The sequence below is a fragment of the Augochlora pura genome, chromosome 3 (genome assembly GCF_028453695.1).
Source record: "Augochlora pura isolate Apur16 chromosome 3, APUR_v2.2.1, whole genome shotgun sequence".
Taxonomy (NCBI): domain Eukaryota; kingdom Metazoa; phylum Arthropoda; class Insecta; order Hymenoptera; family Halictidae; genus Augochlora; species Augochlora pura.
In genome coordinates, this window is record NC_135774.1 from 18,266,359 (window position 1) to 18,292,150 (window position 25,792).

A 25,792-nucleotide genomic window follows, 5' to 3' on the forward strand; every position below is an offset into this window, starting at 1 on the left:
CAGTTTTGACCATCTTAATCCGCTATGCCCTTTATTTTCGTCGCTTCTCCGTGATCGTCGGGCGGAGGTGTCGCGCGTCTATATTGTGATAGCGTTCGTCGTCGACTGTTCGAAAAACAAAACAAACTCCGTCTAAAACAATTGGCGACGCCCTGACGACGTGCACATGCACGGGTCGCTACAGTGCAAACAAAATGTCGTGTGTAGCTCGCCGTGACTCTTTTTTTTTACATACTTACTGTACTTATATAGTAATCTGAAAAATAATTTTAATCACACTTTGTGTGTATATTCTATTCTATAGGTACCAAGGTTTGACGGTTTATAGTTTTTGACAGATTTAAAGCTGTTAGTAACAAAGCGCCCGGAAGAAGAGCCGCTGCGTCACGTTTCGATATGCCAGAGAAGTGCTAACAGGTGGTGGCGGAATAGTAGAAAGAGAATATTTATCTCTTGCTGTACCATTTTCTTTACAATTAATATGACTAGAATTTTTTAGAATTTTTTTTTATACATTACATATTGTAATCTATCGTATTATATATTATATATTGTATTATTATATTAAAATATATTATAATATATAATAAGATACAGATATTACATATTCTTTTTTTCCTGAGGAGGGGAATGCGTTACGCACACCGACCTGGTGCGCGTTTAGCCGACCAGATGTTGTGGTCGGTAGTGTGGGACTCCCTGAATGGTGGGTGCAAGTTCAGGGTTACCCACTAAACCCCTCCTCGGACATCAGCCCCTTAGTTACCTCCCTCCGCGGTGTCCCCTCACGGGATTCCTGCGCAGGGGGGAGGAGGCCACTCAGTGCCCTAATCCGCTTAACGACGGCCGCGGTTAGCTACTCTTCTAGTCATGGCGCCTGCGCGCCGTTCTTCGTCTCTTATCAGCTGCTGTTTCTGTCGAAGGACGTTGCGGATGTAGTCCATAACGCAGGGCCTCTTGTCTTCATTACTGAGTTGGGCGACCAGATTTTCCACACCCACAGCGCCGATCTCCGCCGCGGCGGTCTCTCTATCGCTGGTAAAGTTTCTACACCTTGTAAGGGCGTGCTCTGGGTAGTCAGGTTCGATCCCACACGCCAAGCACGCGACACTCGTTCTTTTGCCTATCCGACACAAGAACTCGGCGAAACAACCGCGTCCTGTGAGGAATTGGGCAAGATAAAAGTCCAGTACTTTAGGGCCCCACTGGATCCACTCGCTGATATTGGGTATCAAGTGGTGGGTCCAGCGGCCATACCTAGCGGCATCCCATCTAGCCTGCCACCGTGCCATGGTGGCAAGCCCCTCCTGTCTCTTTATCCGCCCAACTCTGGACCGGTAATCCGCCGCGCTCCGGTCGAGACTCGCTAAACGCTCGTATATCCGCTTTCTCTCCTCCGCCACCATAACCCCTGGTGGGAGGCATGCCTGCCAGGACACACACGACATTAAGGGACGCGGTGCGGTACGTCCTGGCCACCTTCGAAAGGATGGCCTTCTGTACCGCATTAATGCGTTTGACGTTTTTCCCTCTTCCCGCCGCGTGGGCCCAGACCGCGGCAGCGTACAGCACTACAGACTCGTCGACCCTGCAGTACAGCACGCGAGTCCAATAGCTACCCCCTCCGATATTGGGGAGGATTTGAGAAAGCAAGCCCGCGTATTTGGAGGCCTTGTTGCAATAGTGCTCAACGTGGGCGCCGAACATTTGATTTCCCTCGAGCATCAGTCCCAGGTAGCGTATTGACTTGCACCCCTGGAGACTGACGGCGCCCAAACTAGCAGTTATTGCCTGGGGGGCCTTCCTGCTAGTCAGGTGAAGAATCTCGGTCTTCTCCTCTGCCAGCGAAAGTCCCTTGCTGGAAAACCAGCTGCCCAGTACCTGCATGGAGAAATTAATATTGTTTGTTACCCGGGAGGGGTTGCGGACCGACACAACCAGGGAAACATCGTCCGCAAAACCCAATAGGCTACAATCCTTGAGCAGCGAGATCCCAAGGAGTTCGTCGTACTGTACGTTCTGTAAGCGATCTCTGAGATGGTCGCCGGTCAGGCGGCGCACTGTTTATGTCTCAGAGATAAGGAGGTCTCTGTTTAGGAGATGGTTCGTCTAGGGGAGGAGGCCCTTTTTCGAAGAGAAAGAGGCAGTCGAATAAAGATCTTTGCCAAAGAAGCAGCCCACCTAATTCCTCACCTTGTGTCTTCTACAGTTCCATAAAAGAGCTCCTTGGGGAACTCCTGCATATACTTCAAACCGCTCGGAGGATGCTGCAGACAGCGCCACCACCGAGCGGTTAGTCAGGTAGCTCTTGATATTATAAAATAGTCGGGGGGGAACCCCCTTTTCAACCAAGGCCCTGAGTATATTGCCCCAGTTCACCGTGTTAAAGGCGTTTCTGACATCCAAGGCCACGACGACACAATGCAGTCTCCTTTTTTTGGCAGAGTTCCAGATCTCGATGAGCCTTCCCATCGAGTGTACTGTACTCCTGCCTACAGATATTACATATTATAGTCTATCGTATTACACAGTATATTATATATCATAATGTATAGTATTATGTATTATATAATAGTAAATATAATATCGACGAGAATAATTATCAGTAAAATCAGAATGTCAATCTAATCTTTAACCAGTAACTACAAATATCAGCGAAATAGTAACATCAATGAAAGCTGATCGCCAATGAAAAAATACAATAAAAACAATATCCAAGTGAAAAATCAAGTGAAACGAATCCAAGTACTTATATGAACCATGAATTACGCCTACCAGTTTCGAAATATTACAGTGTTCCCATCAAAGATGTAAAAATAATGGAACACCGTTGAAAAAAAATGTACTATAGCACAAACGAGAGTAATAACTTGAAAGGCTCTAATGCGAAACCAGTGTAATACAGCGTTTACGATGAGACGAGGGGTGTAAGTAAGGACACCGGAACAAATTTGTTTGATGATGGAGGATAGCGACCAAAATGCGACCATAAATTCGCCGGCCGCCCATTTCGCCTCGGTTTATATTTTAATTTATCCGGCCACCGGTCTTATTACACCGTTCTCCCTTATCTGTACCGCTATTTTTCTGTCACCGCCTCGGTCCAGAACCTGTAATGACTCGAAATGAACGTTTGCTCTTTTCTTCTCCGTTCTCTCGAAACGAGCATCCCGCGTTAGTTCCCTCGATGCGGATAGATCAGAGATGACTGGCATAGGAATCGGCGCTGAGAAATCATCTCGCGTCGCTGGTTTCTGTTTGTCGCAATCATTGAATATTAGCGGAGAATCCGAAGCCCCGGGATCAAGATGATGAAGCCGGAAAGTCTCTCTTTTTCTTATATCCGGCACTCGCGCGTCACTTTATCACCTTTCGCGCCGTTCCTCGCGCTCTCATTACGTGGAATCCTGTTGAAATATCTCGAGCATGCGAATCTTTTGCGAATCACATTGCTGGTTTAGTCGTTCCTTTTTTACTCGGATCTCGGAAGCTCTTGATTTTGCTTCTAAATTTTTCGTTTGTTAAAAAACACTTGTATTCGAATTTATCGTGGACGATTTTTCTCCGATATTCGTGTTATTTAATATTCTTGGTAAATAAAAAGAACTTAACGGTTGAAGAAAATGTCCTAGAAATCCAGAAATCTAGAAATCTAAAAATCTAGAAATTCAAAAAGTGAGAAGTAATTTACTCGATGAGATTAATTTCAAAACATGTAAATCGGATAAGGTTTTCTCTACAGTAGAACATGTGTTTTTAGTAAATCATAACTATTAGCTAGCTTTTTATTTCTATGACAATAAAACGATAATTATCTCTATAAATTTAGAAATTTGCTTCAGAAATTTAATTGAGAAATTTAATTTGTTTTAACAATCTTATTCGGCAGTTGTACAAAAAGTTGAACTTCCCAGCAATTTTAATTTAACAGAATTTTTGTGTCAATCCTTTCACGACTAAAGGGGACATTTTTCCTCATTTCAAAATTGGCCATTGTGATGTCTAATTATAACCATATCTGCATTCTTTATACAGAATGTCAAAATAGAATGTACGCCAAAGACAAGTACGTAAACGGGAACGTCTAGGAACAAAAAAACTGTCAAATCAATTTTGCTTCTAAACAAACTAAAATAAACAGTTATACATATATACATGCAATGATACAAATAAAAAGTAACAGTACAAATAAAACTAAAGACCGAAGCAAATTTCACGCTGCGCCTTTAAGTTCGTTAAGTTTAGCCGTTGTTCGACTAATCATTGAATGTTACTTCTTATTTTTCCGCTGCCATATTGCTGCGTATGCCCTCGTTAAACGAGATCTCGTTGAATCTGTATCGAAAAAGGACATATTACATTGTTCGATGAAACAAGTCTTGTTATCAATTATCCCATAGGGGTCTGTATTCGTTAATTTTTGCGAATTCCTCGTACGTATATATGTATAGTTCCTTTATTTCTTTATTAAATCTGAACACGATCACAGTATTGATTAATTCCAACACAGAAATTAATCCGACCTCCTTTCGAACGTATTCATTTGATGAAATGTGTTTGAAAGTAATTAATTGAGGAGACTTTCGTATCGATCGTACCGCGCAAAGCTGAAAGTGATCGAGCAAGGAATAAGAAAAAAAAAGGGACGACAGACTATTCTATGAAGAAAGGGTGGCATTCCTGGTAAATTTTACAATTCCTGTTTCTTTGAAGACGGCGCATGCTACGTGTTGCGACTGTCCCGACAAGGAATTGTTCTCTGCGTGCTCGAATGTCTGAGAATACATGTAGCTGTACTACTCGCAGCAATGTTCTAACGACTCGTGTTAGTTACGTTGCCGTAAATAAGTATACCTTTATGTTGCGGATATGATAAATTAAATTACTGGTAATACAACAATAATATACCGCAGAGAAAGTGTATCTGAATGTCCATAGAGATGATCGATGAAAATTGCGCCGTCATGGATTTATCAAACATTAGACATCTAAAGTCAAGAGTTATGACCTTAACTGTGATGTTATTTACGCGTTTTTTTTCACGAACCATCTATTTTAAACAAAAACTGTCTCGAACGCTAAAATTTAGAAATCTGAAAATTTAAATCAGAAATTTATATATTTCTACTTATTCTGTTTCTATTATAGTTTGCAATCTTTAAATATGAAATCAACGTATAAGTTGTTTCACAAATATAATATACAGAAAAGGTGTTGAACAATTTTTTTCATAAAAATCACAATGATTTCATGTCGGTGATGGTGATTACGCTTATGTATGCAATTATAAAATGGAAATAGAACAAATGTTCAGTTTAATTCCTGCAATTGATGGTAGAAATTTTTTGTTTTGCATAAAGATCTGTAGCCTAGTTAAGAACTAGATCCATTGTCGATTATTCGTAATGAACTTGGCACTAAATGTTGTCATTACCTAAAAAGAAGGGGGAACAGCGGTGGCGTATCATTAGGCAATGAAAACTGAACGTAATAAGCGACCTTTTAACAGGAAATATCGTAACAGGCTGCATTTAACCAGATTTAGCGTGAATTAAATTTCTGCGGGTCGTTTGATCTTCGCGCCATATTCCGAAGGCTATCGATCGGTGAACATAACGACATTACTCATGTTAATAGTTATCATTTTTATACCTTCTTCAAGAATGTCGCCGAGATTGCGTTCATTAATGACATTACTTAAATCACGGCGGCTCAGTTTTCTCTCCGCGCAATTTACGAACATTTTCAGTTTTTTAATGCTCGACTCTGTATTGGATGAAAATGCATTTGGTTGGAATAATTACGGAATGTAATCATTAGACTGCGCATTTAATACTATCACGGTAAATACGAATACGCAAACCCACTGAAAGACAAATATTATTAATAAAACTCCTTGATAGACGACACGAATGTCCTTTCGTTACTATTTTCTCTAGCGCGAAATATAAATGCGAGTATTTGCATAAACGTTCTCTGAATACTAATAAGTAGACCGCGAGTTGTACGATATTTTTCAATTATACGAAACTAGATGATATTTTTCAATTATTCGAAACTCAATGATATTTACAATTTTACTGAATATTAAGACAACTTCTGTGCCATTGTTGCGAGCATGCCGGTTTAAATCAAGTCATCGGAAATTGGTCCGCGAAGGTCAAAACTTGCATAAAAGTCCGCGGTGCATTAATAAATATCATTTGCCAAGCCACTCGGGAGTAATAATAGTAACAAGACAATATGGCGGCAGTTAAGAACAAAACTCTAATAAAGTTTGATATTGCTGTTAGCTAAAATAAACAGTAACAGATAAAGGAACTGAAAAACCAGGTGAACTTAGTTTGCTGTGCACTGAATCAACAGTAATCAAAACTGAGAAGAACGCGACGCTAAAATTACACGCCTACTAGAAATGTCATATTCCCGGAAAACAATGGTACAATCAGAACAAAACAGGAGCAATAAATGGGATGGAAGCGTGAAATTTGGCGCAAGGAAGGGAACAAAATGGGGGAATAGCAACTCGAGGCGATCGATCAATCAACATCGTGGAATTTATTCATATTAACAATTACCATTTTGATGCGTTCGTCAGGATTTATCGGACGGACTTTCTAGATTATTAATGCGCGATGATGCTTCAATCACAGCAGCGTGTCCTCTTCGTCAATCCAAAGCCCGACGCTACGTGAACTGACTGCGAAATGGGATTTTACCCGGCAAGCAGATTGCGATCAAAATAAGAGTAGAAATTAACAGGCGAGGATACGTCGTCGAGAAAGCAAGCGACGCCGACATTTTAATTTCTTCTTACAAATTCCGCGTGCGATGTCTTTTCAAACGCCCTCGCGCGAGCGATCTATTGATTAAAAAAATGTTTAATTAGCGAAAGTTTCACGGGAGTCGGTTCAACTCTTGATTCTCTCTTGTGGCTTTAGTATCTGCTGGAGCAAGTTTTTTTGCTCTTTCTTATAGAAGTGAGAATCATTTTGCTAAGTAAAATTTGTATGCTGTTGCGAAATGAAAAACTCAAGCTGTGTTTCTTATCAACGTAAATGAAAGCTGAAAAGTTCAATAGCAACTAGCACGGTATTTTTAATAAAAGAAAAATCTGGTCATATGACAGAAATAATTAATGTTCTTGTTTAAGGCAACGGTTAGGTGAGTTTCTAACTTCTAATTGTTATTATAAAACGAGGTGTCGACTGAAGTAACATATTTTAGAAATAATTACATAAAGGCTTCTCTGTTTTAAATAATTGAGACAATAACAATTGGACAATACTTTTTCTGTATTTACTTAAATTGTAATATGTCTGTCTTTCATTTAAAGAATTGAAACATTTTGGATGTACAAAATAGTTTTTTTTGCCCTTTAAATTATAGTACTTATCATACAAATGATTAATTTGCGTTTAGTTTACTTTCGTTCTTGAATATAACTGAGCTAGTATCGTACCATTTTAATAAACCTTTTGGCAGTGGTGTAAATTAGGATTCCAGTTTGAATTACAAAAGCACGTTAATTTTCCTAAAACCAGAATACTTCTGAACCAAAAATTTCATTTTTCATGGAAAACTTTATAAAAGATTGATTGCGTTTGAATATTTCGTTAAGTCAATGTGATCATTAAAAAAAAAGTTACGTGGAAAGGTATGAATAATTATAAGCTCAAAAATGATACAGAAATAATAAAAAATAGAAATGTACAAATATGATATTTCCTTGAGTTTTTGTTCAGATATCGGTAACAATGTAGAAGTTACTTTGAATTTATAATTATACACGCCACTGTAATTTCTCAATTACAAATCAATATTTCTGGGACGCTAAACATCGCAATATTCCGCTTACGCGATACGAGAAATCTTTACCAAGTATTTTCCAAAGGAATTGCAGGAACTTGTACGATAACCGTAAGGAAGTTTTAAGTTCACCGCTTGGCAAGTGTCAAGCGTCGCAGCCCCCGATCGCGAATAAAGAGTCCATAACACTTTATTAAAGTCTGTATTTCACTAGCTGTTAGGTCTGCGAACGGGATACTCCGCGGTCTATTAATTACAGCTGGAACTGCGAAAAGAGATTTCGTGACGACTGTGCGAGTTACTAGTTTCTCGGTGAAATGTCCCGGTAACACGTGGCAAGGAAATGTCAATGTTTGAAGGATCGTAGAACGTTTAATGAAGCGGGGAGAGAAGGGCTCGCGAAGTACAAAGTTTGCTTTAAAGTTAAGCGAAACGTACGATTCAGGTCAGTTGCGGGGGGTTGTGTTACTTATCGTCGCGATCGGGCAAGCAATCAACGATGAAGCAACTTCTCTGTGTACGCTCACCACGAAATATTGTCGCAATATTGCGCGAGATATCGCACGGAGAACGTAAAAACATCGTGTAAGCACCTTTCTCTGTGGAGACAGTCATTTTTTATCTGTGCAACAGTAAAACAGAAATAATACGGGCGCGAACCGCCCTCCGACCGTGATAACTTAAGTTCGAGGGATGAAACTAGTTAGAGGGATGAAACTCACAGCTGCGCTATTAACACTTAGACTCCCGTAACTACCTCGAAAAATGCTATAGAAACAGACAATTTATTCAGCGAAGTAAAAGGTTAAGGATTTAACTTGTACGAGTGATTCTGAAACGAAAACTGGAACGTTAATACGTACGTGTACTTGATGAAATAAATATTGAAAAGTTAACCCTCCGCACTCGAGGCCATTTTAAACCTAGATCTAAAATAGCTATTTTAACCAGCTGCATTTCCATTTTATATAATTTAGTACAATTTATGAACATGAAATTGAGTCTAATGAATTGTAAAACTGTTACGCTTTTAACAGTCTTTTAAATAGAAGAGTCTTTAATAATATTACAATTATTTTGGAAATGATATAACAATTTTCATTGGCGCTTCAGAGGCGCCACTTAATTGATATTATAAAATAACTGAGTATGTACTATCATTTCTGTTACACGTTGGACTTAAAATTGGATGCATAAACTCGTGTCTTTATTTGTCTCGTTACATTTGTCGATACTTAGTGGACTGTCTTTTAATACAGAATGTAGTGTTCAGATATAGCTTAGAACGATCAGAGATCAGCACTGATCTGTCACGTGTGATTAGATCATTTTAAGTATTAAGTAATATCACATTTCATCTGTAGATTTCATTGGACTTCTTACATTCTAATGATTAGAAACGAATGAAAATGTAATACTGATTACATCGCGGAGTTATATAAAATTATTTTTGAAAACCCAATTTGTTACTATAACGACATATTAAACATAAAGATGTGTTTGACACGATAGATGAAAATTTAAAAATGATACAGAAAAAGGCAACATGATTTGAAAATTCAATTACCAGTCAAATCGTGTCTAGACATATTACAAGCTAATATAAACATATAAAAACGAATTTGTAAAGAATTTACGTGCAACGTGAAACACAGTATAAGACACGTCCCGCATTACCGTACCATGAGAGTTATTCAGGCAACTTTTTTTCGACTATTACGCAAGCCCTGAGATGCGGCAGAATGCAAATTTTTGAATGAAAATTTAATGAACGGAGAGTTATAACCCACTTTGGCGCACAGAGATATCGTTAATATTTGCTAGAATTTAATTATGTTTACGAAAACGATTGCATCACCCGGAGGAATTATACAGTTAAAACAGAAAGTTGCGTAAGTCTTGAGGGTGAAATTTGCGGGCCGGTTTTTATGGATCCCAAGCGCCGTACAGAGTCATTCATCGTTCGCGGCGAGGGTTAAGCGTTGCGTCGCGAAGACTTTTTCTCAAACTTTGATGCGGCGTTCTCGTTTCAAGTTTGAACCTTAAACTCGTCTGCGGGGCTAAGACCTTAATTACGTGGCCGCTGACGGCAGCGAGAGCGCCGGCAAATGGGGCGGGGGAATAGGAGAAAAATATTCCGCGAGGCAACAGGCGTGAAATTATTCGCGCGGACGGTCCACGACTGGATGGGAGAAAAGTACGCGACGTTCCGCGCTGAGAAATTCTGCTTTTCTCGAAAACTACTATCGGTTGGTGATCGACTCTGTCAAAGGAACGTAAAGAGGTATTCTTCGGACCTTTGCGGACACGCGCAAATGGATGTAACTAGTTTGCACCGGTTTGTAATGAACATGCAGCCCCTGTAATCTCGAGGGGTGGGGAGGGGGGGGGGCGTTGAACTCACGTGTTCTCATCCGAAGAACGAAAGGAAAATAGGTATTCGAACTGGAATAGAAGGTTCGTTAGAATTTAACGGAGTTGACAAAAAATTCAGTAAAATATTCAAATGTTATGCTTATGCGGTATCCGAGAAAAGTATTCATACACCACTGGGTGCTCTACTTTGAACGGCGATAACTTTATTTACAGAACATTAATATAACAATGAGATACACTAAAATGTAGGAGATTAACAGAGCTTTCAAGTGATATAGTATTTCATTAAGGTTTGAACCTAAGCAATAACAATTGAATAATTGTGAATTTAAATATTCGAGATTCGGATAATGGTCGTTTTATTATATTCGTTTAAAGTGAAAAATAAACGTCAAAGAGCGGTGTCGGCGGTATGACAAAATAGCCTGATAGGTAGCAAAATATGGGACGACCGAGATCGGCCATTTACAGAAGAGCGCGCTGCTAAGCATACAATATAACTCAACTATAAAGTTGAAGCAACATTTCTTTTAAAAAGGAAACGCGTGACGCCAGTAAATTTTCACGAGCGACTTTATATTTATATTAAATATACTTAATATTTTTATATTTTACGAAAACTCTTTAAAATTCAACCACGTTCAGTTGTTTTATTGCTACGCGACAAGACATTTTTATTAGTTTTACGAACAAAACTCGGAAATTTAGTTTTAATTGACCAAAAATATTTTGACTACCGTCAAGAGGTTATCTCCTTCGGAGGCCGGCTTATTGTTTAGTACCAAATGCTCTATCGATAAATCGATATGCGCCGATTAATCCTTTCCGCCCTTCGACAACGTGCTTCCGGTGGTTCAAGGTACATTCCATGGGCGGCGACCACCATACTGATGGGTTTGCAGTACCAGAAATGTGTGTCGTTCACCGAAACTTAATCAAGTTTCAATTATCGGATCGATGCACACGAAATGTCAAATTTTCTTTATTACCGAAAGTTTCCTCCGCTAGTTTCTATATTCTTTTGACTTTTGCATTTCATCTGGAACAATATGATTTTCTATTACTGGAATAACATTTTCTTGAACACTTCTTATCAAATTTAAATTATTATTTGAAGACATGACGATTATGAAAACAAAATTATTTTCACGGTATATTGTACAGATATTTTGCATGGAAGTAAATCTTTATTTACATATAACATGCAGACACGTATGATCACTTGACTGTGGATTTAAATCATTTATAACAAACAGAATACAACATTGAAAAGATATTAGAAGAATTTGTGAAGTTTCTTAGAGTGCTTTTGATTGGTTCATTACTAAAACAGGAAAAACATTTTAATCTGAATTATATCCTTCAAAATAAACTTTGGCAATTTTTATTTCGCATGAAGATCCGCAGCCTAATTTACTATGACAAGATTTGATAATTTTTAGTAAAAATTAAAGATTGTCGGATGAGATTTTCTTGAGCAAGTTCTTACGGAATCTTATCGCATTTTAAGTAACATTTAGTAAATAAAGATACATAGAATTAACTCATATAAATAGCAGCAAAGTTATTAAATCCAATCGCAATATAGATAAGGATTTTGGTCAGTTTTAGCGTCAATTAAATTTCGTTTTAAAAAATTTTCTCTTGAAAAGAGAGCCGCGTGGTAGACCGAAAACGATTGTGGATAACAACGGCTTGAAACTATTATATTTATAATAATGAATATTATTTAGAATATACTTGTAGAAAATATCAAAAACAGCTGCCCCAATTATCTCTTATTTTCAAGAACAACGACTACCGCGATTTTTGTTATTTTTAGAACAACATGTGGACATTTAAAATGCGTTAGTCTAATATTAGGAGAACGAAAGCAATAATACGATTCGATGGATCGCTGGGTATTCGATTAAAATGCAAAGTGGAAGTACTTGTAGAACTGCCCGATGATTCTCGGAAAAAATTAGAGCCTCGATAATCTATCGATCTAAAAGATCTTAGATCTTCTAGGGTTGGCAAATGTCACGGATTCGCCGCACCCGCGGTTTCCGGCCGGCGTGAAAAATTTCCAGACGCGTATACTGATGCAATTTGCATACAAAGCGAATATTTCATAACTACTTTATTTTCGTTTTCTGCTGCAGTCTTACACTTCGAATAGCGACGAATGGAAATTCGCTGCTAGTTTACATTGGTCTCGTTAATAAATACACTGCGGTATACATATTTGCACGAATGTATTTTGTCTTCCGTCGGTCAGCAGACGCAATATTTAATCACTTTGCGTAAACGCCGGCGACAGTTTTCTACTGGCTCCTTTAAAGTCGAACATCAACGATTAAGTTGAAGAAATTAAGTTGACAAACAGTTTTATTCAGAACTTAAGAAATGATGTGACAATTTCTCCTCCAATTTTTATTTAGAAAAAAAGCAAATAAAATACTAGAATCAAGAGGAAATAAATTATTGTGGGAAATAATCGATCTCGCCGCCGATCTAACGATGTTTATGCCAATATTGGCTTCTATAAGAACTGGACAATTTGAAAGTTTACTTTAGCGAGCTCTAATCATGTTAAACATTTTACCGTGATAAACTGTCGACGGAAAGAATTGAGAAGTTGAGAAGCAAACGATACGAGATTCTTTAATAACACCTTTCGTAACAAGTAACTAATGTGCCATAAAATGTTGGACGAAATGAATTCGTTCGATTAGTGTTGCACAACGAAGTGCGCAAAGTTATTCCGAATGGACTGTTAAAAGCATGAAATTGCAATCTTATCAACATTTCCCAATGTTTCGTGCTTTCACGATATTATTGTCCGTGTCTGACACGCAATTTGCGCTTGAGAAATTTTCACGCTGGATAAATCGAAGCTCACTAATGGTCCAATTAATATTTTACTAACCTAAATGCTTTAATTTTACCATTTATCTAGTAATCCTACGCTCGAGTCAATCTAGAATTATAAGTAAGACTTTTGCTGTGCTAATTATCATTTTCTCGAATAGTATTAGGTCGTTCGGAAAGTAACTTCATTTCTTCCCAACAATCGACTTAATTTTTTCACAGCCAACTTCACACTTAAGCTGCATAATCATTATATATTTGGGCAACTGATATAGTAAACTTTGTTTGTTGAAAATTTCGTTTGATTCTTTGCAATAGTTTTTGTTTAGTGATCTATTGTGTTTCATTTCCACCAAAAAAAAAACAAACGAAATGACTTTCCGAACAACCTAATATAAATTGTCAGTTCCATATCTGCATGTTTAAAACTGAATCCCGTTCGCTGATCGAAAACTATCGATTAGAATCCCTTCGGTTTTGTACCTTCGAGTCGGTGTATCGTCGGTATCGATTCCTAATTAATACAAACGTTAGTCGAGCCTTTATTTGCAACCGATGGCGATTTTATCTGACTAAAATAACGGTCGTAAAACGCGAAACGGCATTAGCGTTATCTAACTCGAATTGGCATTTATAGGTTTACAGGATTCGTGGAAGTTACAGATTCTCGCAGTTCTACGTGTTTCTGTGCTTCGATACATTTTTTATTCATCGTATCCACTAACGAGGCGCAATAAATACTTCATGGAAAAAGAAAAGAATGTAAAACCTCGAAAAGGATTACGGTATGTTCGTTAATCGAACACTTAAGTGCCGTTTAAAGGTCGATTCACTGGAAAAAGTAGAACTTTTATTATCGAGGTTATCAATGTGTGATCAATCATCCTCTCAATACCATGGTAATATAGTTTAAGCCAATAAATAAAATCCGTTTTTATTTCATTGGTATCCTAGTGTATTTTCTAGTGGTTCTGCAAAACTTTCTTCCAACTAAAAAATTATAGCGAGAACTTTCCAGCAAAAACTTCAGAATACTTCAGCATCACTTCTTATGTTTTTTTTTATAGAAAAAACAAAAGGAATACTAAAGATTCTTAATCCGAAATGAGTTTAGCTTAAGCAGAAACAAGAAGAAAAGAAAAAAGTCGATAATTAAAAAGATAACGGCGCTTTGACGGTGAATCGTGTCTCATGTTTTATTAACATTCGGGGGTTCAGCAAAAAATAGATAAGAAAAATTTTCAAATGATAATTAGTTAAGATTTTGAAATATCGTGGACGAGGTTTTAAAAGACACTTTACGGAGGAAAACGTGTTTAAAGGTTTATGTTCATTAATTTCGTTGATGAAATCTACATTGTATTTTTTATCCTTGAAGAAAATGTAAAAAACGTCGACCTTTTGAAACGTTCACGCTAGAATACCCCCTTAACCAACTTTGTGAATTTAACAATTTCAATAATGGTATTGGGAGCACAGATTAGTTCGGTCCGTTTTCAAAAGATAGCTCCAACTGTTATGACTGTTTCATAGTAACAACTGATTTCAATTGTTTCTGAGAAATTAGATATCTGCCAATAACATTCAGTTTATATTGCTTTGAGTTTCATTTAATACACCTGTTTTTTACTCTGTTGAATATGTCAAGTTTTGTGTTAACTAAGCAGCATTTGCGGGAGATTTTAGTTTTCTGCTTTAATTGGAAGAAAAGTGCAGCTGAAGCACATCGAATGCTTGTTCAAGTCTATGGTGACAATGCTCCAACTGATAAATAATGTAGGGAATGGTTTCGATGCTTTAAGAATGGTGATTTTAGCGTTGAAGACAAGCCTCGCTCTGGGCAGCCAAGAAAATTTGAAGACAAACAATTGGAGGCATTACTCGATGAAGATCCAAGTCAAACTCAAGAGGAGCTTGCAGAATCATTGGGAGTTACCCAACAAGCAGTTTCCGTACGGTTGAAATCCATGGGAATGATTCACAAGCAAGGCAATTGGGTGCCGTATGAACTGAAACAGAGAAACATTGAAAGGCGACTTTTCACTTGCGAGCAGCTGATTCAAAGGCAACAAAGAAAAGGTTTTTTTACATTGGATTGTGACTGGGGATGAGAAATGGATATTCTACGATAACCCCAAGAAGAAAAAATACTACGCTATGCCAGATCAAACATTGCCATAGACCTCAACATCAACACCAAAACCGAATATTCATGGTTCGAAGATCCTGCTGTGTATCTGGTGGGATCAAAAGGGTGTTGTATACTATGAGCTGATACAACCGGGCGATTCCATTACGAGCCACCGGCATAGGCTGCAATTGATTCGTTTGAGCCGTGCATTACGACAAAAACGACCGGAATACGATCGGAGACATGACAAAGTCATTCTTCTCCATGATAATGCTCGGCCTCATGTCACAAAAGTTGTGAAAAATTATTTGGAAACGCTCAAGTGGGATATTTTACCGCACCCGTCGTACTCGCTGGACATTGCTCTTTTTGATTACTGGTTGTTCCGACAGATGCAGCACGATTTGGCGGGTCACAGATTCACTTCTTTCGCAGAAATCGAAAATTGGCTTGTAACTTGGATCGCCTCAAAAGACGAGATATTTTTTCGAGATGGAATTCGAAAATTGCCTGAGAGGTGGGGAAAAGTAGTAAACAGCGATGGACAATACTTTGATTAATCTGTTAATTCATTTTGTTCTCGAAATAAAAGCATTTTCCACCACAAAAGAACGGACCGAACTAATTTGTACTCCCAATATGTTTATTCTTTATATGACGATATTTCTTTTTTAACCTTAACCGAGCAATATTTTAGATTATTTTTTGCAAAAATCTTTTTTGTAAGTCTCCAAAACTCAAATTTTGGGGCTTATTCTGTATCTGCAGAATGTCAATTATGGGGCCATTCCTCTATGTTAAATAATCCTAGTTCAAAAGTGAAATTCCGAAATAGATTTACGGCGTAAGCCTAGCCACGGTTTCGTTGCGCTGGAATCATCTGCTTATGCTATAGTACAATGTTATTCTTGGAACAGTAAGAGTATCGACATTATCAATAGAGTTATGATCCTTTAACAGTACAATGAAAACGATAGTGTTGTTGGCTTCACTCAGAAGACAATAACAAAGCGCGATTCAATGACAGGGCCAATGCACAGGGTAGAGTGAAATAGGAAGCTCGCGGCGAAGTCCACTCTAACGTTATCGTTTTCATGCACACGGTGATTCCTAAATGAAATGAAATTAACGGAGATTAGAATGTCCCAAGTACCACCGCATTAATTAAAATTCAACCAAATCGAAATCGGTAAATGCATGAAGCTTTGTTCAAGGAGATTTTAGTGTGAATTTTACATTCGCATTTTCAAAGATTTATTCAAGCATGTTTCAGTAATATTTAAAAATATTTTTCAGTTGAAAAGTTATAATTGGTGGCATTTGTGATGAATTTTCTCTTAATTAGTATGAGTTTAAGAACGAAAAAAGAAAATCGACAATTAAACAATGCGTCATTTTAATACTTTATATGACAAGTATACTTTAGATGACAATTGGTTCAGTTTTAAAAAAATATCAATTCTGAAAATAACACATTTACAGTTTTGTGTATCAATGCTGGTCGCAAATATTATGATTGATTAACCAGCTGTAACTTTCTTTACCTTAAAAATTCTAAGAATTCTACAAATCGATTATGTAAATGTATTTTTGAATCTATATTGTTCAAGAACACACTACAACACCCCACATGAGTCTATCATTCTGCCCTTAGTTCCGAGCAAATGAATATAAATCGACAGTCTCGTGGCAATAATAAAAACTTCTGTACGATTGTACAGAATTACCTAACTATTGACTGGTACAGCAAACAGGTGGTCGATATTATCACTAAAATTTTAACACGATTCGACACGGAACTTTTTCAGCGACGCGACATCTGCTCCGAAATTATTCTATGCTCCGCGGCGACGCGATATTGAACACCATGGTAAAACGTTAAAGTCCAGTCTGACCAACAGGTTGGCGCAGGACGTCGAGTGAACTGACAAATTGGAAATCCGGAACGGGAACCCTAAATTACCGAATTCAAATTAAACTCACGGTGGTAATGAACTCGACAGCGATGATGCTGCTGACGGCATCAACAACGATCGTTGACGTCTCTATCAGTGCATTGAACCAGATTCATTCACTATCGAACTTGACCCCGTTTCACTAGCACGTGCTCGACGTTCTTCTTCGCCTAAATATAGCCGTATCAATCGAAACGGAGCAATTGACCTGGTAGCCGGTCACCTAATCTGTCTGCCATCATTCGCAGGCTCCTCGCGAACCAAAATTATTTCTTATCGTTCGAAGTAAAACAGTAGCGCTCAAATTATGCATTAAAATATTAATATGAGATAAAAGTATAGACAATTACCTTCTGGACTGATACTGATTTGTAATGATGTATGAAATACTGTGTGAAAACTTATTTGTTTGTCATTCAAAATGGAATATTAATGCTAACTAATGCATTAAAATGTTAATTAAAATTTTTTATAACTAGAACCCTTTTGGACTAAGGAATTTAAGAATATTTAGTATTATGTGTCATCCTCGTTAAAGAAAATATTAACATTACTGAAACGCATTAATATCTGTACACAAAAGTAAGTTTAAAATTTCTCTTTTTCATTTCGAATTTACTAAAAACGAGAAATTGATCCCTTTAGAATTTATAAACGAAGTGATTTTAATGCGCGGAATATTTTAAAAATATTTAATATCGAATTTATTAATATTGATTTTATATACAATCAATATCTTATTTCTTCCTGAACAAAACGTATCTCAGAAACGGAAGGTGTCCGACTATATATAGAAACAGGTTATTTACAATTATGACCCCGACAACATATTTTAACATCATTAAAATTGGTGTTGAGAACCCTATTCCGGATAATTACTGATAATTTATATTTTCTATTAACACGGAAAAATCAATTTATACGATAATCATTAAAACATAGTTTTCTTTTTCGATTTCCTGTGAACAGATACAATTGACCCACCTCAAGTCAACATAAATAAAATAATGGTTTTGTTTTATTTATTCGGAAAATCTCAGAAAAGATTTATATGTACATGTGTACGTATATTTTCACAAAATGTAGTTGTAAAAACAATGTTACTTCAATCAAATTACGGTGATTGCGCTCGACGCGTCTCTATTTGTCAGAAGTTGATCGAATCAGGTGTTCCGAGGTGAAAAAGAAGGATAAAGACGCTGAAAGCGAAAGGGAGAATAGTGCTACAGAAGTATCATATAGCTGGAAGAGGTTAATGGCACTTCCATCAACGGGGAGTACCGAAAGAACAGCCACCCCCGGGTCGGATGTTAACAGTGCAAACAAACACGGTTCGAAATGGCTTCCTGAACTGAGATCTAGATACGTACTGAAGAATCAGTAAAATCAGCGTCGAACAGAAAGGAAAGTTCTGCGTTACTTATTTCCCAGATAACTATTGAAGAATTCTCAAAAAGAGAAGAATCAACAATTACTGATAATTTATCGTTTCTATTAACACTTTATCGACCGGTAGTCTATAAATCGGCTTTTCCCCCCAATCGGTAGTCTGTGAATCGGTTGCAACAGTAACCATTAATTTGTTATCTATTATTGAGATAAATGTGTTAAATTGTACTACAAGCTCAATATTATTATATAAATTTTTAAATATTATATACCTTTCGCGATTGATAAGATAAATAAAATCAAAATAGAAACGAACATTTTTACGACCGGATAAACGGGCGATAAAGTGTTAACACGGGAAAGTCAATTTATACGATAATCATTTAAAAATAGTTTTCTTTTTTGATTTATTGTATCTTCGAAATTGTTCCAGAAAATTATCCATGCACGTGCGATGCACATCCATGTGTGTGCGATCATGTTTGCGTGTCTTAATAATTCAAATGATATCCAGTTTAGTAATAAAAATGAAGGTAACAATGTAAACAATTCTTCATCTCATCTTACCTTACATTTTTATTCTTTGAGGAAAAATTTAGGAAATTAACTAAATCGTGATTCTATTAGTTAATTATTGTGTTCAAACGCCAAAGAACGCGTTGTATTATGTATTTACAATGTAATATAAATTTAGTTACACCTTTAAATGTATGTTTAAAAACTACATCATATTTATAACATTAATTGTATTCTCTCACGTTTTAGAGATACTTATTTCAGACTAAAACTGTATGTAATTACATTGTATACGTATTCCATGTTTCAGATAACCTTACTCAATAAAATGGTTTTCATTAAGATTCTGATGTCCTTCCTCCTAATTACTATAACGAGAAGTCAACCCCTGTCGTACAACACTTACGACGAAAGGGAATTGTCCCGGGACCGAGCGCCATTTTTGCTCCTAATCAATCATCGGATTCCAGACTTGGAGGTACGTTAAGATAATAAGGAAAATTCAAATTCATCATCCTCTTACCGTTCTATCATTTTCCAAATAATTTGATTATTGAAAATTTACCGTATCAGTCAAATCATATTTTAAGGATAAAAATACAATTAAATGATTCTTTCCCATTATTTCGCATACTCAAACTTGTGTAATCAACGATGCGGTTGTGTCCGTAAGGAAAAATGTTAGTAATATGGTTATTTCGACTGGATCAGCGTGATCTGGTAACCAGCACTGACCTGTTACCATAGAGATGATTCACGCGTGCATCTATGTTGGTGTTAACACTAAACCTACCAAGTCGATCAAAATGACCGATTCCAAACTTTGTCTTATAAAATTTTTTAGATTATAAAGACTTTTACATACAAAATTATTAAATGGATATCACGATTGAAGCATGTTGAGGGGTTGCGTGGAATAAAACACTCATGTAGTGTAACACCAGTGTAAACAATTATAATTAGAGGTTGATAGGAAGGTACGGTGGAAGAACTATAATTATACCGACAGACGCACGACACGTGGCCCGTATAGGACGGACTATGCAGAAGAACTGGTAAGCTAGGCGACAGTACGCATTTTTGTGCTTAGCATACCTACAGGTATACCTGAACCCTAATAAAAGTTCCGTACCTTGAATGTGGAGGTTTTCATAAAATACAGAAATTCGTCGTTCTGCTTAACAAAGTATAAATTTTAATACAAATGACAAAGAGTCTAAATAAATCCAGTCTTGCCATTTTTCTAAAGCAAAACGCGTAGTCACTGTTCGAGCTCGGTAGGTTTATTGTTAATAACTTCCTTAATCAGATAGAATAACATACTTTTACTATCGCAAAACTCGATTATTCTACTCAAATCCTAACAAAAAACGCTTCTTGTTGCAATCCCAAAAAATTTAAATTTGTGTATCCATCATAAATGATGAAAATCGATTCAATAGACCTGACAAAACAATACAATACGAGGCTGTTAATACTAATGAAGTTTTAAACAGAACTTTAAACAACAGTATCTCGAAAGTGCAAACATATTGTATATGCTTCGTATTCTTTCTTGTGACCACAGATATGTACTCGCGCATTCTGAATCGGTAACGAACGACTGACTAAAATCGTCGTGTGTGACCTCTAAGAATAATGCATTCGCTACGAATAATACCATTACATCGTGTCCTCGCGTAGGTCGGAACACCTTGTGTCCATTACCTAACTATTGACTTGTCGCGAAACGTCACCGCAGATACATACTTCGTGCATGGAATTGAATTCAGAATGCGAATCGAGAACGAATCAATGTATCTCTCACCGAGGTGATGTAAAGAATCAAATGTTCCTGCGTGATCTGCCTTCCGGTTTATTTACCGGTCGCGTATACAAACGTTACGCTATCAATTCATCAGTACAATACGTAACGTATTTACATGGCTGGTGCTGGTTATTAATTGGGAAAGATAATGCTCGTGTATGCGACGTTCACGCTGAATTAACAAAGAATAATTCGAAACCGTATAAATTTCATTTAATATAAAGTTTAAATACTACAAAGGATGTTAATTTTCTTTTAATAAGCTCGTAAAAATTAGTTTAAAAATTGATTTACTGTTTTGGAATTATATAGATACACAGATGAAAATATTTATGCTTTAAGGAATTAAATACATTGATGCGACAGGATGAACATTAACATAAACTTAATAATAATAATAAACTGAAAAATAATAATCTTGATGATCGTAACTATGATTAATTTTACAAACCTATATCTCTTAATTTATAAGTTCATTCTCAAATGTTCATGCAAATAATTCTTCACTGAGTTATATAAGGAAATGTTTTCTCAATACTTTACCGATTAGTAGACTATAAATCGGCTTTCTCCCCTGATTGGTATCTTGTTAATCGGCTGTCATAGTAACCAATAATTTGATACGTATTATTGAGATAAATTTGTTAAATTGTACTACCGTATGCTTCAATATTATTACACAATTTTTTAGAAATTGGATACTTTTCCTATATATAATAAATAAAATCAAAATAGAAACGAAAACATTGAACTAAATTTTTACGGCCGAATGACGGTAAATTGTTAATTTAAATTTTTATTTTAAATTCTGTTCTTGAGCACAGGTACAACGCGATTTGTTCTTTGTAATTTTACACACACACACACGCGCGCGCGCGCGCGCACACACCTTTACTGTTCACTCTACCAAATTCTATTGTAGAAACAGTCTGTTAACTTTATACTGCTTCATGCGACTATTACCGCCAACCTCAGAATCTATTTCGACTTGTTTAAAAGCGCAAATGACTTCTGTCGGAAGACCATACAAACTTTAAACCCTGTTTGTTACTGTCAATCTATCGAAATTGTGTAAAGTTCTATGAACACGTGCAACTTCGAAAACCAATTTAAACCTTTGAATCACTGGTTGATTTCCACTTTTCATTCGCTACCACAATCTGGCATCCAAAATGTGTTATTATTCACGCGAATGAATCAATAAAAGTCTAAAACAAGCTCTTAAATTCTTTTCGAATTCATATACGAAGCATTAACAGACGATTCTATACATTCGAACGTAAAAATGCAAGAAAAATATTTTCTGAAAAATTATTCGTTCTACCGTATGATACCTCGCGAATATAAGTTATAAATTGTCGGATATATAGCACAACTATAACGTAGTGAAGAGATCTTTCGCATTCGGAGAAATGAATATGAAACGGTGCCGGCAAACAATACCAACAAATGAGAAATGATAATTAGAACCTGGCCTAACATAGATTTCTGACAGGCTAATCACGATGGACCAATGCCTATGCTCGGTGAGAAAATAATATGTATGAAAATTGACTGCGGTAACTGGACGATTTAAGGTGTGCATATAAATGCCGCCTTACCGTCCCACGAGGCGCCGCCATTCTTCCAGTTTTCTTCTTCGCGCGTTAATTAAAACAAGCTCGAGAGCAACCGCCATTACCTACTAGATAGGTACCTACTTCCGAGAGAACCTTCGTTAACATTTATACGTGACTAGCAAACCCGGCGAACTCCGTTTCGCCACCAGATGGCTTCGTTTTTTGTAACATTTCGTTTGGGGATTAAAAGATGAAGAAAAGTTATTTTTTTTGTTTTATAAACCATATTGGTTTGTAGTACATGCTATGTATCAGAGATGGCGCTGTATGTGAAAAATGATTTTCCCTGTTTTCCTGTTGAAATTTTTCCAGAATTTTGGTTGCTATAAACCTCACGGAGCCCGAGACCTTTCCAACGAATGCAAAACCGTGGAAATCGGTTCGTGCGTTCTGGAGTTATAGCGTCAGGAAGGAAAACCCGACTTATTTTTATATATACAGATAAGATCCATACCTCAATGACTTCAATCAGAAATACGACTTGCGCAGTCGTTGAAAAACTTTGTCCAACAACTAATATCATAAACATTTTTAACTTTGTTGCAAAGACTAGAATAATTTATAATTTCATTGATCAATGTCAGTAAGGATTTAGCGACTAATAATAAGTAATATCGAACAAATGTGAATGTAACAGTTCAGTATTTTCTATATAAACCGTCTAATTTAAAACATTAATAATTAAATAAACTTGTAATCGAGGTTAAACTCTTCGGTCAGTTGATAAAATATTATTTTTAAAATAATCACGTCAATACTTCCATACTTTTGGTCAATTTTATTCGTCCAAATATCTGATATAAAAATTGTCAAGTTTTCCCGGTTCTAGTCATTAAGTAAACATTTGTATAAAATTTAATTTTTCCAATAAAAATAAGCAATATTTTCGTCTTCTGTTAAAATCTATATAAAATTTCCCACTGAGAGCAATGAAGATGCGTTTCAAAATTAATTAAAGTCAGCTTCTTTCATTGAGGTGATTAATCTCGTCACACCCATTGTGTTAATTGTCGATAAATGATACGAAGAAAGGGTTACTCATTGATTTCACTATATCTGCATATTATTATGGTGTTTTTATAAATCAATTATTCAGTTAACGCTACTCCACATAAAAAGAAGACAAGAATTCAGAAGTTAACGTCGAAATAAATAATTCATATATTTGCACACACATGCGCAATGAATTTCGAATGATTACATTTCATTGTTTCGAACGCTAACAATCACATCTGAAGATTTCTAGCTGATCAAACGGATTCTTCGGCCCCCCTGGAATATTTAAACATTCCTTTCCGCCGACCGTAAGCGTGGATTAAGGGCGGGGAATACGTGTGAACATTAAAGTACGGCTGAACGCAAAGAATTCCAACCTCAGGTGCGTGGACCTCTTTCGAAATGAACCGCCGAGCTTTTTGTTCATATTCTTGAATCTGTGTGCCGCGGAAGTGGCAATAAAATGAGGGAAATATCGTGCAAGGGATGGTAGCGCGTTGCATATATGAGGATCGTTACATCCAGTTCCTTTTATTTTTCTGCTCCGTTCGCCGGGAAGGTGCATTTGCTTCATAGTAACGGTAATCTATAAGTCGTTGCACGCTGCCTCCCGTTTTCCTTTTCTTTTATTAACGGCATAATCATCGCGCGCGCCGCGCTGCTAATAATTGACGCGTTAATTTTTCGTTTGCTGGCTCGTCCGAGCGAATTAACACGGTCCGCTTAATCGTTTTAGTTTTCGCGAGAGAGAAAAAGAGAGCCCCGTTGTATGGAGAATCTCCCGCGCTGTACATTTCAATATTCACACGATCCCTTTGGAAATTATTCCCCCTAATCGTTTTCTCGTCGCGAGTCTCATTTTTCATAATCCGTAATATTATTTTTCTTCGTTATTGCCGGACACGTGAGGGGAAGTTCAGAGAATAACACCGTCCGGATACGAAACAGAAATTACACCCCGTTTCGTGAATAACCCCTAAATATTGTGGACGGAAATTAAGACGAACGTGTACCGAAACGACCTTTGTTTCCACATTACCAGTTTCTCATCCCCGGCGTCGAAAAAATTAACTGCCGCATAAAAGAGGATACGGGGTCCGCGTGGGAATACTTTAGCTTTTAGACCGATCCATTACCCGAATGAACGAGTTCCAACGAACGACACACTCGGACGGCTGAATAAATAAATTGAAATTTAATCTCGAAAAATAACGATCGAAATAAAGATGTAACGGCACGATTGTTTCGTTGTTATGCCCCTGAACGTCACAGACGAAATGACCTTACCTACGCCCTTGTAGTCCTTCTCCATCCAATCATCATTTTTTGTTTTACAATATTTCTGTTCTAAAGATAGCTTTATATTTGGAACAACCATGATAATATACATGCTTCCCCTCTCTCAACAATATGTTGTTATTTTTATTGCTGCAGTATTAGCAAGCGTTCCTAATATTAACAAACAACATTAAAGTTACTAATTTATGGATTCATTAAGGATAGTCTATTTGTCAGTCGCGATGATATGCAACTTGTCGTTGTTCACAGTTCTGATCATCATAATGTCATTAGCAGTGACTATCTACACTAGCTACACCAATTTAAAAACATGAACCCTTCACTAAAACATAATAAATACCCATATATCTTTATTAAAACTCTGTACTAGGTTCAATTAAAAGGTCACTTTTGATATCAAAGAAGTAATAATTTCAATTAAAATGAACTTGAGAACTCTGAAAAAATGATCTTAGCATAACTCTTCTTAAATAGTTCGTATTGTCATCACATCTGGGGAAGTAGGTCAGCCATGTAGTATAGATTCATAAAATCAGCCTAGTCATTTGAAAATAATCGGATTCCTCTAATTTATAGAATGAGATGTTCGACTCGAGTAACGATCCTGGATCCACGCTAGTCAGGACTAAGAGGATTGGATCATTGTCGATTGTAAACAATTTGGACGTGCTGCGGCAAAGAGTGCTATTAGAGCTGGCTCGGCGCAAGGCGATGCAAGATCAACAGCAAGTTGACGCCAATCGTCGTCTGTTAGACGTGATTGGCAAAAGGTCGTTGCCCCTGTTCACCGGGGGCATGAACAAACCCATTTCGAGAACGAGGAACGGGATCGAATTCACGATTGATCAGGAAGAGAAGAACCAAGACCGAAGTACCACGCCGGAAAAATTTCCGGGAAGACTGGATGACTGGCTCCAGGTGAACGACGGCACCTTTCGAGAAAGACACGACGACCAGACACGAAGAGTAATTATCTAAACTAAAAAAATCTCTTTTCTCAATGTTTTCGTCTACTGTAACTCACGAATTGATTAATACCAAA

At 37.0% G+C, this 25,792-nt stretch overlaps 1 protein-coding gene across 2 annotated transcripts in view; it reads left to right on the forward strand.

The window, feature by feature from the left end:
* The window catches only part of Dh44 (corticotropin-releasing diuretic hormone 44), a 67,275-nt gene that overhangs the window by 39,553 nt on the left and 1,930 nt on the right, over positions 1 to 25,792 (forward strand). For both annotated transcript variants that reach the window (XM_078177052.1, XM_078177053.1), the window contains exons 2-3: positions 19,340 to 19,507; positions 25,327 to 25,716. In XM_078177052.1, the coding sequence (XP_078033178.1) occupies positions 19,358 to 19,507; positions 25,327 to 25,716 (540 nt within the window). In that variant the 5' untranslated portion in view covers positions 19,340 to 19,357. The remainder of the gene's footprint in view (positions 1 to 19,339; positions 19,508 to 25,326; positions 25,717 to 25,792) is intronic.